We start from the raw sequence: 18,218 nt of genomic DNA on the forward strand, positions 1-18,218 counted from the left end.
TTCTGCATAGCTGTTTATGTCATGTGCCATAGATCAAAGCAACTAGAGAAAGAAATGGAGTGACTCAAACCCTAAAATTCAAGTAGGTACTAAGTGAGCTCAAGATTGACTCCTCTTTATTCTGTTTGGTTTTCCAGTAAACTCTCAGTGCGTGGAGTCAATAAATATGCAAATTTATGTAAATATTTTACTGCTAAGAAGCTCCACAAGGGTAAAAGGGCTGCTTCTTAGCTGTGGCTACGCAGAGAAACATAGTAGAGCCTGTTGGTAAACACATAAGGCGAACAGGTTGAAGAGAAAGGACATGCAGCTGATCTGCCTGGTCCCTCCAAGCATCTCCAAGACACCACCGGTTAGCCACAAACTCTTACAGCCATCTGAAACCATTGATTTTTAATATTTTCTTAAAAAAATACAAAGGAAACGAACTCTTTAGGTCAATACAATTCAGGGAACGAGGAAAAAATGGAATTCGGAATAAAGGGAAAGTGCGTCCTTGTTTAGGTTACCACATCCCCACACTCCCAATACCCACAAAGCCAAGAATTTCACTCCATAATACAGGGGAGCCTTGAAGTGTAGCTCAGAAATTCACAAGTGGTGGTAACAGGGACTGGAACTAACAAGAATCTTGGTTGTCCTTGATTATTCTGTCCTGGGAAGAATAAAATCCACGTTAAGGACAGGTGAGGGAACCTTATAGTAGGAAAAGGACGAACTGTACCAAACACAGCAGTAAAAACCACTCCTTAGCAGAAGTGTGCCCTTAAAAGAATGGGGCAGTAATCAGGTAGCTGAATTTCTAGGCTGCTGCCACCCCACCCCATCCCCAAATAAATAGTAATGAAGTACAATAGTGTAGTAGTATTTGATTCAACACAGAAGGACAGTGTCTCACCTCCTCAAGGCAAACCTTGCCCTGGATAGATGAGCCCTGGCAGGAAATAAGACGATTGTAAAATCACAGGTACTTCTAGTTTGTTCCCAGGCATACCGAACTCCCAGATTTATTCCATTGCTGCCCATCCCAAAATTTGCTCATTCTTACTCTGTCAGGCAGTGCCAAGATGAGCACCCGGAAAGACCATGGGGAAATTAACAGATCCTTCCAATAACAGACCCTTTTAAGTCTTCCAGGTTATACCTCAGTGGTGTTCTAGGTTCACTCACACTCCATCAAACTCTGTTTCCTTCCCTTACTCTAAACCCAGTTCTGATACACCAACCATGTCCCTTAAGGGAATGCCACATCTCTCTCCCAAGCCCCCAAATTTGGATAGGGGGGCTTTTCCCTCTGTTATCCTCCAGAATGGTATCGTGTTGTCCCTGGTTACCTGCAGATTAGGAAAGATATTTATTCCTGGAAAACAAGACTTGGATTTTACCAAGTTTACTCAAGTTGGTAGCCTTCCAGTCATCTAGGTTGGGTACTGCCCACATCTAGTAGGTCATACTCACCTTAATTCTCTGAAATACATGAGGCACAACATATATATAGATTCTCCCAAACACATGAAAGTGCTCTCTGGACCAGAAGGAGAGATGATGTGGCCTCTCAGATCCATTGAGTGTGCACTGTCTTCCCTTGAGTGTCTGTTACCCACCCTCCTCAGGAACAACTACCAGCACAAAGTGGAGCATGTGTCAAATAAGTACAATCATCACCGCACTGGTGCTTGTAATCACCCTGTGCACACAGCAAGAAACAGATATTCTGGAAAGGATCCTTGACTCTCCCGTAAACTGTCCCTTGGACTGGTCACTAGCTCTGGATGGTGCTCCAACAATGGTCACTTCTCTCGAAGAACACACACGCCAGCATCACAGCGCTGGGTTCCCATGGATGTCACGACTTCCCAACTGTCGATGATAGGGTCATAGCACTCAATGCTACTCAGCAGGGAATTCCCATCATATCTGAGTGGGGAAGAAGCAAAAGAAGAAAATGAGTTTTCTATTCCTTTCCATACAGTCCTACATTAAAGTATGCCACTGGAGATGTCTCCCCCAACCCAAACCCTGTCTTGATCCAAAAATTTGGATTGGATCATGTTGTCCTGGATGCACGACGACTCTAGCCTGGCTTCCAAATCCTTACCCTGCAATAGCATAAAGTCTCCCCCGAAGCACTGTGGCCCCTACATAGCATCGTGGAGTGGTCATACTAGTGACATTTGTCCAGGAATCGGTGCGAATGTTGTATGCTTCAACAGAAGAAAGGTGGGCTGTACCATCAAATCCCCCCACCACATAAATATGGTCATTCAGCAGGGCTACTCCTGCACCTGGGGGGGGAAAACGGCATAGCAAATCAATACTACTAAGCTTAGGATTAGAATTCAAACAACAAAACATGATCACTGGTGGCTAGCTGGGTTCTAGAGTGGGAGGGAGATGCGGACTAGAGCCAGACAGGCCTAGAATAATCTAGTTGTTTTTATTTTCATTATGTTTAGAGAAAAGACAGGCAAAGAAGAGAAGGGAACTGGACTCCTGTTTTACTCTCAGTGTACACCGAAGAAAGCAATTCAACTCTGATTCGTTGATATCCTATCTTTGACTGCACCACCGCTGCTTATATAAAGATTTGTCAGTATGGTCTACTGTCCTCTCCCTTAGATATGACTGGTCTTACCAGAGCGCTTGGTGGCCATTGGTGTGACATTAGTCCAATGTCCTGTGTGGGGATCATATTTCTCAACTGAGTTTAAAATATTCAAGCCATCATATCCTCCTGAAAACCAAAGCAGAGACCACTTCAGAGAGAAAGGTAAGTCCTCATGCCCATTCCCAGTGTGCCTTTCTTAGAGTGTTTCAACTAATTCTTACAGTTTCAGTTCTCCTTTAAGAGTTCCAGTAATCCAAAGAAAAATCTGGTAGTACCCTAATTTCTGCTTCCACAAAAAAGATAATCCCAGTTAACAGAAAAGATATTGGGATAGACTAGGGTTTTAGTTGAAAAAAGTCTAGGAACTTCATTTTGACAGAAAGGGGCCCCCACCCAGAGGGTGCCACCTGTTAAGTTTCCTCATCTTTGCCTCCCAGACTGAATACCTAGGCAGTAGATCACTCCACCGGCCACAACCAGTCCGGCACCCTCCCGGGCAGTTTGCATATCTCCCAGCATGCTCCACTGGTCAATATTTGGGTCATACCGCTCCATGCTGGTATGACGCCTGCTTCCGTCAAAGCCTCCAGACACGTAGATCATATCTGCTCAGAATGAATAAATCACAGACTATTAGAGGATGAGAGATTTATTTTTTAAGTTTACTTATTTTGAGGTGGGGTAGGGGCAGCGAGAGGGAGAGACAGAATCCCAAGCAGGCTCCATGCTGGCAGCACAGAGCCCGAGGTGGGCTTGAATTCACAAACTGTGAGATCATGACCTAAGTCGACAGCAAGAGTTGGACACTTAACTGACTGGGCCAACCAGGCACCCTGAGGATGAGAGATTTCTATTAACTCTTCTCCTTACAAATTGCCCACAAGTCCTTTAAATGTTTGGAAACAAAAACAAAGTGTTTGTCATGAGATAAGTCAATCAAGTCTTAATAGATAAGGAAGATATCACAATCAAGATATCTAAAAAGAAGGGGGCAAGATGGAATCCTCAAAAGCATTCAAAGACTTCAAAGGTGGCGTTTACAAAATACAACTAGTGCCAATTCCCCACTCGGCACATTAGAATTTGATTTACCAACTCTGTGGTCAGTGTTGAAACATCCGTGAATATTGAAAAGCCTTGGTAACATTACTATTTCCACAAGCAGAAAGGAATATTGGACCTCCTCATGCTTTCAGACAACAGGAGAGGTATGAGGATTGAGCCCCAACAAAACAGAAACAGCACTCTGCACACTGAGCGTACCTCCTAGGGTGGTGGCTCCAGCAAGGCCTCGTCGCACATTCATAGGGGCTACGGAATACCAGACCCCATCCTCATCTGCAGTGTAGTCCAGACATTCCACTGAGCTCAGGCGGGAACGGCCATCATAGCCACCAATTACATAGATCCGGTCATGTAGGGACACCGAGGCCACGTAACGTCTCTTACGAGTGATGCTCTATGGATTTAGGAGAGAAGAGGTACAAATCATTTCAGTCATGCAAGTCTTAGACCTTATCTGCTGCTAACCTTCCTGTTTTTATCTATATACCTCTCCTTCTTCACTGGTCGCCGTGAACCCTTGGGGCAGTGGTTCACCCTCAAGTGGCCTCCAAACCCTCTTGCTTGTTGTGATGCTTTAAATAATTTTTTTAACATTTTATTTATTTTTGAGACAGACAGAGACAGAGCATTAGAGGGGGAGGAGGAGAGAGAGAGGGAGACACAGGATCCAAAGCAGGCTCCAGGCTCTGAGGTGTCAGCACAGAGCCCAATGCGGGGCTCAAACCCACGAATGTGAAATCATGACCTGAGCCAAAGTCAGAGGCTTAACCGAGTGGGCCACCCATGAGCCCCTGTTGTGATGCTTTTAAAGATGCAACCCTTCTCCACATTTGCCTCATTCCAAGGCTTCCAAAAAGTTTACTGTCTTTCTATTATCCAGTATCTGCTTTCCTCCTGTTCCACTGGGCTAAAGACTGATATCCCTCTATAAAGTAGAAAAGTATCCCCAAACTGCTCATCAAAGGGCCAGTTTTCCAATATCCTAAAGGTTAGGAGAATTGATTAAAAGATTCCCATGTTCTCAGAATTATTATTGTTCATCCAGCACTAAAACAGAGACACACAAAGGGAGAAAGATATAAACTTCTGACTTCAAGTGAACATTAATTCAATTTAAAATGATTTAATAGGGGCGCCTGGGTGGCTCAGTTGGTTAAGTGTCCAGCTTCAGCTCAGGTCACGATCTCATGGTTCATGGGTTTGAGCCCCGCGTCAGGCTCTGGGCTGACAGATAGCTCAGAGCCTGGAGCCTGCTTCAGATTCTGCGTCTCCTTCTCTCTCTGACCCTCCCCTGCTCACACTGTCTCTCTCAGAAATAAATTTTAAAAATTAAAAAAAATAAAATGATTTAACAGAGTTTAGCTTAACAGAGTATGACAATGGAGCATGCTGGAAGTTACACAGACAGCTCAGGAAGGTGCTGAAATAGTGGTGGGCCACGGAAGTTTAATTTCACACAGGGCCATTGATATTTCTCTTCTTTTGGAAGGGGGAGGCATTGATAATTCTGAACTCTTCTAATCTAAATGGTCAGTAATGATGGACTGATTGATTTAGAACCTACCATGTACATGACACTGTTGTAAGGAGTATCATACTATTACTAGGTTTTGCTACTTTTAGGCTGGATTAGGTATGATCTAGAATCAGGGACTGAGGACATTTAAACTCTTTCCCCATGACTGGTTCCACCGTTACTTACTGGTAAAAAGCTCCACTCCTGCGTCTTGGGGTCATATTTCTCTACCACATCGATGGGAGACTGCTGGCTTCCGAAGCCCCCAACCACCAGAAGCACTTCATTGGCTCCTGAAGAAAACGAGAGACAAAGATAGGTTACTTCACCATCCCAAGCTGGTAAACTACTCATGGGGAAACATAGGTAGAAACAGTTGTAGGGTTTTGTTTTATGTGGCCCAGAGAAGCAATCTGAAATAGGAACTTGTCATAAGTCTGCCTAACAGGAAATTATTTCTTTCTGAGGCTCTAGCTCTTGAAGACCTAGACCTCTGAAATTAAAATTTCAGGCCAATATTAAAACCCCAGAAGGCAAACTTGAACACACCACACCATTCCAACCTACCTAGATGACTCTGGCTGACATAATAAATGAGATTCTAAGTGCAGGTAGGGGACTAAAGGAGCTCCCTGCCCTTCTCAGCCTGTAAAACTCAAAATGGGAGTTTTCTGTAATGGGGAAAGAACACTCTCCTAACCTTGCCTCAAGAAAGTGAAGAGTTGTGGTTTAAGGACCAAATGGTAGATTTAAAAAAAATTTTTTTTCAGTGTTTTTATTTATTTTTGAGAGACAGAGAGAGACAGAGCATGAGTGGGGGAGGGGCGGGGGGGGGGGGGGGGGGAAAGAGTGTAGAGCAGGCTCCAGGCTCCGAGCTGTCAGCACAGAGCCTGACTCAGGGGCTCCAATTCACGAACTGTGAGATCATGACCTGAGCTGAAGTCGGACGCTTAACCTGAGCCACCCAGGTGCCCTCCAAGTGATAGATTTTTAAAAATGTCTTCCATGAACTTTAATTTTTCTAATTTAGCCAACTATATGATCATGTTCCTTGACAATTCATCACAACTGCCAAGTAATCATAACAGTAGGTAGCAAGCAGGGGAGAGGCAGAGAGAGAGGCAGATAGAATCCCAAGCAGGCTCGGCACCATCAGTGCAGAGCCTAAATCAAGAGTCAGGTACTTAACCGACCAAGCCACCCAGGCGCCCCATCATGACAGTAGACTTTTAAAGAAAGTCTTTTTCTTGGGGCGCCTGGGTGGCTTGGTCGGTTAAGCGTCTGACTTTCGCTTAGGTCATGATCTTGCGGTTCGTGGGTTCGAGCCCCGCGTCGAGCTCTGTGCTGACTGCCAGCTCAGAGCCTGGAGCCTGTTTCAGTCTGTGACTCCCTCTCTCTGGCCCTCCCCTGCTCACGCTGTCTCTCTCTCTCTCTCCTAGAAATAAATAAAACATTAAAAAAAAAAAAAGAAAGTCTTTTTCTCTACGATTTTCCCTAAGAAGATATTTTGATGTCCTTTATATCTTACCCTCTCCTGTAAGGCCTTCTTGTATTAAATATCTCCTCCTCTGCCTCTTTTCAAAGAGCAAAGTCTTTTGAGAAAATCCTCTGTGTATGTGTTCTACTGGAGTGCATGGAGAGAATGGAGCATTTTGTACAATTACTAGGAGGACATTCAAGAGACCAAGGCAATATTATAAATAACTGGACTTGAAAGAGTAAATGGAATACATCTCTTCCTTTTTTAAAACTGTATTTATTTTGAGAGAGAAGATGTGAGTGTGTACGCACATATGAACAGGGAAGGGCAAAAAGAGAGGGACAGAGAGAATTCCAAGGCTCCATGCTGACAGTGCAGGGCTTCAACCCACCAACTGCAAGGTCATGACCTGAGCCAAATCAAGAGTTGGATGCTTAACCAACTAAGCCATCCAGGCACCCCACAAATGGAGTACCTTTAAACTGACAAAAACAGGGGCGCCTGGGTGGCTTAGTCGGTTAAGCGTCCGACTTTCGCTTAGGTCATGATCTCGCGGTTCATGGGTTCGAGCCCCGCGTCGGGCCCTGTGCTGACTGCCAGCTCAGAGCCTGGAGCCTGTTTCGGTCTGTGACTCCCTCTCTCTCTGACCCTCCCCTGCTCATGCTGTCTCTCTCTCTCTCCTAGAAATAAATAAAACATTAAAAAAAATTTTTTTTCAACTGACAAAAACAGATACATCCCTACTGAAGTAATGGCTCTCATAATTATCATCAGTGGCTGCTATAATCACTAGGGGAAAGCAAAAATACTACTTTATAGGGGCGCCTTGGTGGCTCAGTTGGTTAAGCATCTAACTTTGGCTCAGGTCAGATCTCAGGGTTCATGGGTTCGAGCCCTGCATCAGACTCTGTGCTGACAGCTCAGAACCTGGAGCCTGTTTCAGATTCTGTGTCTCCCTCTCTCTCTGCCTCTCCACCACTCATGCTCTGTCTCTCTCTGTCTCAAAAACAAATAAACTATAAAAAAAAAATTTAAAAAAATACTACTTTATAATGCTGAATAGGAAGTATACAAATGAAGTATTCTTGCTAAAAAACTGAACCAAAATCTTGAAACTTACCAAGCCTCTAGTCTAACCACCAGTTTACAGACAATACAGGGGAAAGAACATACTAAATGACACTACATGGGTACAATCAGCAAAACCCAAAATGTGTTTTGAAATTCTAGAAGTCATCTTAGTTTCTTAAATAAATTGCAAGGAAAATCCAAAGTAGGAGGGAAAAGCCAATGGATTAAAAGAAATTCAAGTGAGACAGGAACTCAATGCAACATGTGGACCTCGTCTGGATCCTGACTGGAGAAAGTTAAGTGTTCAAAAGCAAAAACTAGGGAAATATTAACAGGTACTTTATACCTGATGAAAATAAAAAACTGGTTGTGTGTTTAGGAGTGATAATGGCATTTTAGACACATTTAAAGTTTTTTTTGAAGTATTTATTTTTGAGAAAGAGACATAGTGTGAGTGGGGGAAGGGCAGAGAGAGACAGAGACACAGAATCCAGGCAGGCTCCAGGCTCTAAGCTGTCAGCACAGAGCCCGACGCAGGGCTCAGACTCACAAGTGGTGAGATCATGACCTGAACTGAAGTCTGACACCTAACCGACTGAGCCACCCGGGCACCCTGACACATTTTTAAAAAGCTCCTTGTTATAGTGATACATATGAAAGCATAATATATATGGATAGAACTACATCCCGAGATTTCTTTCAAAATAGATAGTCCATGAGTTGATAATTGTTGAAATTGGATGAAAGATATAGGGAATCATTACATTATTCTGCTTCTATATATGTTTGAAATTTTTCTTAGTATATCACATATAAACCATGAAATTTAACCTCATTTAAGAGGACACCTGTCTAATGTACTTGCCAAATAAAGTAAGTGGACCCTTTCCCAAGGTGAGCCAGTAAGCAGGCCTAGTAGTCAGCACCTTTTATTTTTTATTTATTATTATTATTATTTTTAACGTTTATTCATTTTTGAGAGATGGAGACAGAGCATGAATGGGGGAGGGGCAGAGAGAGGGGGAGACACAGAATCCGAAGCAGGCTCCAGGCTCTGAGCTGTCAGCACAGAGCCCGACACGGGGCTCAAACCCACGAACCTTGGGATCATGACCCGAGCTGAAGTTGTCCACCCAGATGACTGAGCCACCCAGGAGCCCCAGTCAGCTCCTTTTAGAAAAGCAAAGCCTTTCAACAAAGGGTCCTTTCATATTATGCTTATTTTATTTGTGCATAAAATTCCTTCAAGCTGGGAGAGGCCAGGACCACAAAGTATTTGTTTCTTCCTTGGCAGCATTGTTCCCCTATTTGCCCCTTCCTTACAGTACTGCTTCTCTTCCTCTGACATGAATAGAGAAGGCAAAAACAATCCTATCCACACACATCTCCCTCTGTAGATAAATATGATACTAGTGGATGATAACTGTATGGCTAAGGCAATGAACATATTCCATAACCATTGAGAGGTATTTTCTAGGCTTTGCACATTTAAAAAATTTCCACAGATTTTCAGCTGTAATTCCTATTGCTTTATGTAACTTCCAGAAACAAAAACCAAAAACCTAAAAAAACCACTTTCTTGATAATATGATTTCATTCAGGCAGCTTCTGAAGGATGAGACATAGAAACAGGTAAGAAGTATTTAGATCATGATACAAAACCCAGAAAACCGACAGTGCTTCCTCGTAGCTGAAAGTTTCTCCATAAACATTCTAGTAACTATATGTTTACAGTGGAACTTGGACAGATATATCAGTGTGAGTCACTCAGGGATTTTATGGTTCTAAATGCCTGGGGTCCTAGACCATTGGTTCCAAATGTCTTTGTCAGAAGGACTGTTGATTACTTTCCCTCGACAGATCTTCTGTTTTGAAAGACTGTCTACCAAGCTGCATCTAAGTAATTAACTTCCTAGTACTGCTGGAGTTACATGTAAGTACCAAGAGAGCTTTTGAGAAGTATGAGAGTACCAGCGTTTTCACACTGAACAGATATAATTTTAATTTTTTCAATGTTTATTTTTGAGAGAGAAAGAGACAGAGAGTGAGTGGGGGGGGGGGGGCAGGGAGAGAGAGGGAGACACAGAATCCGAAACACAGAGCCCGACCCAGAGCTTGAAGTCACAAACCGTGAGATCATGACGTGAGCTGAATGAAGTTGGAAGCTCAACTGACTGAGCCACCCAGGTGCCTCTGAACAGTTATAAGTTTAGTCTTTATATTTAGACTGTGTAGTAGCTTTTTCTTTTTTTAAAAAAAGTTTATTTTTATTTTTGAGAGAGGGAGAGAGAGAGTGCATGTGTGAGCAGGGGAGAGGGAGAGAGAGGGAGGGAGGGAGAGAGGGAGAGAAAGAGAGAGAGAGAGAGAGAGAGAGAGAAAGAGAGAAAGAGGGAGAGAGAATCCCAAGTAGACTCTGCACTGGCAGAGCAGAGCCCTTTACAGGTCTTGATCCCTCAAAGAGTGAGACCATGACCCGATCTGAAACCAAGAGTTGTTCACTTAACCAACTGAGCCAAGCAGGTGCCCCGAAATTCCAGTTATTTTCTTAACCCAGCATTGGGAGGGTTGCTAGAGTGAAGAACATGAACTTAAAAATAATCTTTTAATATACATTATAAAATTATTTAAACCAATTTACATGGTCACCAACATATATGCCAACTCATATATATGCCAATTCATTCTACTCTCTGTAGCTGGATATTGTTTTTTTAATCTCTGGTACTTTGGTAGCAAAAAATTGCATTTATTGTTTTAATTCTTATTTTACTTATTTTATTTTATTACTTATTTGATTTATTTTTATTTTTAGTTTTTTAATGTTTTATTTATTTCTGAGAGAGAGAAGGAGAGAGACAGCATGAGCAGGGGAGGGTCAGAGAGAGAGGGAAATACAGAATCTGAAACCGGCCCCAGGCTCTGAGCTAGCCGTCAGCACAGAGCCCGACGCATGGCTCAAACCCACAAATTGTGAGATCATGACCTGAGCTGAAGTCGGATGCTTAACCAACTGAGCCACCCAGGTGCCCCATTACTTATTTTATTACTAATAAGACTCTATTAGTAATTAGGTTATATTTCCCCCTTTCATTTAGTAGTCAATTGTACTTCCCCCTCTGTAAACTATACATTCAAGTCTTCAGTGTTTCTCCTATGCATTTTTATGAGCACTTTACAAATAAATTTAACCCTTTGCTGTGGTTGTAGCAAATCTATTTTCCTAATCTGTCCTATAATGTTGTGCATTTTTATTTAGTCAAATACACTACCTTTGCCTTTGTGGTTTCTTGTATTGCTTTGTGCCTAGAAAGTCTTCCTCTCCTAGAAGAACTCCAAAGTGTGACAATGTCTTCAGACTCTAACTTGGGGACCGCTACTTTAACAATCTGACTAATGTGAAAAGAGTTAGTGAAAGGATTGATTGGAAGAAAGCCTGTTTGTTCTCTGCCAATAAATGGGGGTGGGAGGGACTTGTTAAGTTAGACTTTTATCTTTACCATGAGACAAGTATGTCCAAAACACCTGACAGGGGTGGCTGGCTGCTCTTGGTTTTGGCTCAGGTCATGATCTCATAGTCCCTGAAGTTGAGTCCCACATCGGGCTCAGTGCTGACAGCACAGAGTCTGCTTGGGATTCTCTCTCCCTCTCCGTCCCTAGCCGGTTCACGCTCTCTCTCAAAATAAATAAATAAATAAATAAATAGATAGATAGATAGATAATAAAGAAATAAAACACCTGACAGAAACAGTGTGAAAAAGCGCATTAGTAAAACTGAGGCATCTTGACAATGCCATGGTCATTATTTGTGTGGGGAGGGACAGGAATGTGTGTGTGCTGTGTTGTGTTGTTAGAGGAACACAGCAGACAGGCTGCAAGACTGCTAAAATATCAGGGTTTGGAGACTATATTTCCATATGTATTGATCTTTAGCTCAGAGAAGGAGACTATGGCAAATTAGGAATTGTAATTTCCATTACAGCTTCTGTGAGAAAGTAATGGCTAAGAGGTAAATGACGAAAAGAAAACCCTCACACATGATCTGGCATGCTATTTTTATGTAGCTGTAAATTTAATTTCCTTATGCTGTATGCAGAAGAGTCATCCTGGTAGCTGGCTTAGCAATCTCTATGAATAGAGATGGGTAGAGGACATGATAGAACAACCTACTTCCTAAGGTACGGATAAGGAGATGCTAAAGCAAGAATCTAGTTGGAGGGGCTCGAGGGTAGCTCAGTCAGTGAAGCATCTGACTCTTGGGTTTGGCTCAGATCATGGTCTCAAGGTTTGTGGGTCAAGCCCTGAGTTGGGCTGTGAGCTGACAGTATGGAGTCTGCTTGGGATTCTCTCTCTTCCTCTCTCTCTGCCCCTTCCCCACTCATGCATGTATGTGCTCTCTCTTAAAAATAAACTAATTAAAAAAAAAAAAAAAAGAATCTAGTTAAGTGCCTGGGTGGCTCAGTTGGTTAAATGTCTAACTCTTGGTTTGGCTCAGGTCATGATCTCACGGTTCATGGGTTTGAGCCCCACGTTGGGCTCTGTGCTGACGGCTAGCTCAGAGCCTGGAGCCTGTTTCGGATTCTGTCTCCCTCTCTCTCCGACCCTCCCCTTCTCACGCTGTTTCTCTCTCTCTCAGAAGTAAATAAAAGACATTAAAATTTTTTTTTTCAATAAAAAGAACATTAAAAAAAACAAATAGGAAATGGCTTCACAGTTTCTCTTCTGGAACTTCTAAAAAATAACCTCAAAACTACTATTCTATTCTATTCTATTCTATTCTATTCTATTCTAATCTTTCAAGATCAGGGTAATAACCAAGTTCTCTAAGCAGGTGGGAGCTTTCTCCTGCCAGTACAGAGAAATGCAGAAAATATATCTCAAAAAAATCTTCTGGTTTGCTGGTTCACACAAATTTTCACTGGCTTTAGTTCAACTTAACAAGCAGCTAGGAAGTGCTATGATGTGCTTTCTGAGACCCTTCTGGCTCTGCAAAAAAGAAACGTATCTTCTGGGGCGCCTGGGTGGCTTAGTCGGTTAAGCGTCCGACTTTCGCTTAGGTCATGATCTCGCAGTTCGTGGGTTAGAGCCCCACGTCGGGCTCTGTGCTGACTGCCAGCTCAGAGCCTGGAGCCTGTTTCAGTCTGTGACTCCCTCTCTCTCTGACCCTCCCCTGCTCACGCTGTCTCTCTCTTTCTCTCCTAGAAATAAATAAAACATTAAAAAAAAATTAAAACAAAAAAAGAAACGTATCCTCTGTATTGAAAAGAACCTCAGTGGTTTGAATTTAACTCCCCTAATATACAGAAGAAATGGTAGTCCAAAGAAGTTGAAGGACTTGTCCAAATTCAAAAAGCAAGTTACTAGAGTAATAGAATTGGGAATAGAAATCAAAGGAAGCAAACTGTTTTTTCTTCCATACCAGATGATTTCCACTATATAGTGGTTCACATAATATTGAAAGATTATCCATTTTTTATTATTTTTTAAATAACAAAGGTAACCACACATTTACGGTAATAACACAGAAGTATACAAATATAACATTGGTAAATATTCTCCTGCAATCCCATCTTATTAAAGGTTTAGTGTTTATCCTTGCATACACATCCTTTATTTATAATCATGAAAACATATACATATATAGGAGTTTTTGCCTTTTCCCCCACAATGAAAAGTATCCTCAACTTAGTATATAGCCAGTTAGTCTTTCCATCTATCCAGCTACATAGGTCTGACTCAATGCTTTTAATAGTTTCATAATACTCTATGGTTCAGTTGTACTATAATTCAGTCAACCATTCATTCCTTTTCAGATGGGGTTCAGGCTGTTTCCCTTCTTTCCTAGAAATATATTTTAATTTTTAAAAAATATTTATTTTTTAGAGAGAGTGATAAAATGTGAGTAGGGAGAGGGGCAGAGAGAGGGAAACCTAGAATCCAAAGCACGCGCCAGGCTTCGAGAGGTCAGCATAGACCCCGATGCAGGACTTGAACTCACAGAGAGATCATGACCTAAGCCGAAGTTGAACACTTAACCGATTGAGCCGCCCAGGCACTCATCCTGGAAATATTTCTATAGTATAGATTCCAAGAGATGGGACATAAAGAGTATTTACTTTAAAAAAAAAAAGTGAATTTTTTGAGAGTGAATATTTATTTTGAGAGAGAGACAGGAAGGGAGGGACAAAGAATCCCAAGCTGTGGGGAAATAGGTTCTACTTACATAAATGGGTTAGAAAAAAGCTTAGGGTAGAAAGCCACCACCAGAGGATGAAAGCACCAGAGGTTAGGTAGCAAGATACTGTAACAGGATCAGGAGCAACTTGTTATATCACCTGCAGTTTCGAAATTACTTTCTATCTGGTGCCAATGTACCTTGATCACAAACTCCACTCGCCCCCCTCCCCAGAGGCTTTGCTTCTTACACACACAAATTAATGATTACTATCTGATAGTTTTCTTCACGCTCACCACATGTATAAGATCTTGACAGCTAATAAATACAGAGATGAAATCCCTGTTTGGGGCTCTTGTCTCCTCCCAGGCATTAACTTCTCTTGTATACAATTCTGTGTAAGCTCTCTTGCTGGACAAGAGAGAACTCTGGACTCAAAGATTACATAACCAACTCTGACAGTGCAGAGCCTGATGTAGGGCTCGATCCCATGAACCTCGAGATCATGACCTGAGCCAAAGTTAAGAGTCAGATGCTCCATTGACTGAGCCACTCAGGTGCCCCAAAATATTTTTAATATCTTTCACTTTAATAAATATTTTGTTCTGACTTTCATTTCTATACCTGCTAATGAACTATATTTTCAAATGTTCATTGTTCACTCACATTTCGTCTTCAGTGTGCTACTATAAGTCTCTCATGGCAATTTTCTATTGCATTTTTTTCTTGTTGATTTATACGGTTCCTTTTTTTTTTTTAGTACAGGTCACACACAATGTTACATGAGTTTCAGGTGTACAAATAGTGATTTGACAACACTATACATTATGCTACACTCACCACACGTGTGGCTACCATCTGGGTATGGCATTTTTAGTTCTGTAAAATGAAAAGAATTCTAGAAATTGGTTGTATAACAATGTGAATATATATATATTAAATATTTGTTTATTTTTGAGAGGAGGGAGGGGCAGAGAGAGAGACAGAGACAGAGAGAGAGAGAGAGAGAGAGAGAGAGAGAGAGAGAGAGAGAGAGAGAGAATCCCAAGCAGGCTCATCAGCAAAGAGCCCGATGATGCAGGGCTCAAACCAACAAACCATGAGATCATGACCTGAACCAAAATCAAAAGCTGGACACTTAACTGACTGATCCTCCCAGGCACCCCCACAATGTGAATATATTTAACATCACTGAACTGTACACCTAAAAATGGTTAAGATGGTAAATTTTACCACAACTAAAAATAGGAAAAAAAAAAAGGCTTCTACCCCAAAGTTAGACAAATATTTTCCTCTAACTTCAAATATTATCATGGTTTTTCATGCTTAGTCCTTCCATCTATCTTGTTGATTACTATGTATCTCTGTATGTGGTATGAGATACAGACCACATGTTGTCATCCTGCAGGAATTAACAGAACAGTATCAACTACTACTTCTTCTCTGAGCTCCCTTAAGAAAAAAACACCAAAAAACAAAGCAATACCTCTGGGTGGTAGGATTATGGATGACTTCTATTTATTTTTTGCTTCTTGGTATTTCTAAAATTTTTATGCTGAACATACGGCACTTACACTATTAAAAATATAGGGCACCTTGAAACACTACTACAATATATGGTAACTAACTTGGAATTAAATTTAAAAAATATATATAGAGGGCAGGTCATCCTTCTACTTAAAGCAATCAGTGAACAGCTTAATTATCATTTAATACCTTGGCATGCATGAGTATGCCAGTCAGATAGGAGAAAAACAGAAAACAACAAAAACAAAATGCCACTCCATATATCATTTATAACCTCCGACAGCAAAATAGGGAGGATAGATAACAGGAGTAAGGTAATATCTGAGAACTTCCCACCTGTCAGCTACAATGTCAGGCATCTTACACACACTATCCCACCTAATCTCTGTAATAACACAGTGAGATAGGATGGTAGTAACCTCATTTTAGAGGCAGAAGCACAGGCTCAGATAAATTGATACCTTACTCAAGGCCATACAGCCAGTCATTGGTGGGGTTGTGATTTGAACCTAAGCCTCCTTGCTAAAACAACAGCTCATGTGTACAGCACTTGTGATGAGCCAAGAACCCTTTTAACTCTTTTACATAAATTACTTCATCTACTCTTCAGAACCACATGTGAGATGGGAGCTATGATGATGCCCACTTTACAGAGGAGGCAACCGAAGCACGGAGAGGTTAAGTTTCTTGCCAAAGTTAATATACTAGTAAGTGGTAAGCTGGGATCTGCACCCACACTGGCTCCGGAGTCCAGCCTCTTAACTACTCCACATCACTCCTGAACTTTATACTATGCTGCTGCTTTTCCTTCCTCTTTTCATCCAGCATGAGAAAAATACTACCTGATATCTGAAATAATTTCTAATTCACAAGACTCCAAATATCTTGAAATAAAATAATAACTTGCATAATACGTGACAATTTAGAAAGTGCTTTTTACACACTCCATTCCATTTAATCCTCCAAATAGTTACGTGAAATAGATAGGGAAGGTACCTTTGGTTTATAGAAGAGCTCAGGGTGGCGAAGTGACTTGTCCAAGGTGATACCCTTACTAAAAGGTTAGAAACAGATCTAAAACAGGTCTTTGTATTTCTTATAGAATGTTCTTTTCAACTACATCACGCCACCCGGCAAGGGGTAGTTAAAAAATATCCCTCCTTCTGCCAAGATGCCAGCTTACCTAGACGAGCCCTCGTCCTGGGTCCCTGCATCTGACTTCGCAGTTCAGGTCTCAGATGAAACTTCTTTGCTTCATCAACTAGATCCCTGCACTGTAAACTACAGCGGATGAAAGGCTGAAATACAGCAGGCAGTAAAGTGAGCCAGAGGGGCCACGTCTTTAATATTACGAGTATAAATGGCACACATAAGAATTAACTTCTTGATACAGAAAACCAGTTTCGAAAGCCCTGTGGTTCCAGGAAGGCTGCTGGTCATAATTATGCTGCTGGTTTCCAGAAATGATTAAAGAAGTTTTTTAAATAGACAATATATTATTACATGGTTCAAAAATCAAATGACATAAAAAAAAAGATATGCTGAGGAGCATTCCCTATCTACTTCAGCACTAGGTGGTAACTATTTTAGTTAGTTTGCCTGTACATCCTTCCTTACATTACATCCTTACAAACACAAGTATGTAATAGCTAACAAAAATTTTAAGGGAGAACCAAAAGGCTTCTGTGAATCCCTGGGATGACAGGAAGAAGCAAATCTTATCTGAAATAATTTCCCAGACTTGCACAACACTGTCACGATCCCTAAATCTCCCCTGATGGAGATCTGTACTGGGCAGCTCTCCTCCGTATCCCAATCGCCTCCACATCCTTCTCCGCTCTGCTCTCTGGCTTAGAAGACTGGCCTACACGAACTATGCCTGTCTTGTAGGGTCCCCATGCCCTCTGACTTCTGGCTCGTCAGCCAGGGAGGAGCCCTAGAGAAGCTCAGAGGGAGAAGGGGAGTGAAGCCAGGCTCCCCACTCCAGGGTAAGTGCTGAATATGGGATTTCAGTCTCCTGAGTCTGAATCGAGAGTCTGGGCTGTGAACCATGATATAAGGAAATAAACACAATGGCTAAATGAGTTGTTAGAAAGAAAGTACAAATATGAGAAAAAGAGTTTGACATGTACACTAATCAGTCTGCAACTTTTCTAACGTGAACTGGAAAACTGTGTTTGTAGTTAACTCCCAAAGAGGTCTGGGGCTGAGCCAGGAGGAGAAATGCATTCAGCGACCTGGGTTTTACCCACGTGTTAAACAGCAGCGTTCGCCCCAAGTACAGTCTAGGTACACAGGTGACACATATGGTAAAAATCGTGAGAACGTACCAACCACAAAGAGCTTGTGTTGGAGGAACACTTTTACAAATAAACACACTATAACCCAAATTGATATTAGAATGCATCAAATTACTTCGGTGTTAGTTTCACAAGAGATCAAAAATGAGGAGATTTGATAAGCAAAGCACCTTTTACAGGGCAGTGTGGAACAATTTATGTTTGAGGGAGAAGGGGACACCATTTATCATCTGATGTTGCTTATGTGAAACACACAGGGGTAGAGCAAGCAAAAAGGCAAGAGAACAGAAAATTAAACCATAGATTCCCATTTCCAGAAGGATAACTTGCCAACCAATTATCTGGAGACTACCTGGCATCCTCCTGTCTGGCCATCCTAGAGGGGCTCACCAGGACACTACGCCCACACTGAAATAACCCATTTTAAGTACACAGTACTAAGTGGCAAGAGATGTTCACGGCTTTGGATCCTGTGTGTT

General features: G+C 41.8%; 1 protein-coding gene across 2 annotated transcripts in view; it reads right to left on the bottom strand.

The window, feature by feature from the left end:
* Positions 1-376: 376 nt before the first annotated feature.
* KLHL12 (kelch like family member 12) overlaps positions 377-18,218 on the bottom strand; it is a 33,567-nt gene continuing 15,725 nt past the window's right edge. For both annotated transcript variants that reach the window (XM_039227491.1, XM_039227490.1), the window contains exons 6-12: positions 16,623-16,737; positions 5,376-5,482; positions 3,872-4,067; positions 3,055-3,213; positions 2,636-2,734; positions 2,099-2,285; positions 377-1,917 (exon numbers count right to left, since the gene is read on the bottom strand). In XM_039227491.1, coding sequence (XP_039083422.1) covers positions 1,791-1,917; positions 2,099-2,285; positions 2,636-2,734; positions 3,055-3,213; positions 3,872-4,067; positions 5,376-5,482; positions 16,623-16,737 — 990 coding nt within the window. In that variant the 3' untranslated portion in view covers positions 377-1,790. The remainder of the gene's footprint in view (positions 1,918-2,098; positions 2,286-2,635; positions 2,735-3,054; positions 3,214-3,871; positions 4,068-5,375; positions 5,483-16,622; positions 16,738-18,218) is intronic.

Source organism: Hyaena hyaena, unplaced genomic scaffold, assembly GCF_003009895.1.
Source record: "Hyaena hyaena isolate Hyena2069 unplaced genomic scaffold, ASM300989v1 scaffold_28, whole genome shotgun sequence".
NCBI lineage: Eukaryota > Metazoa > Chordata > Mammalia > Carnivora > Hyaenidae > Hyaena > Hyaena hyaena.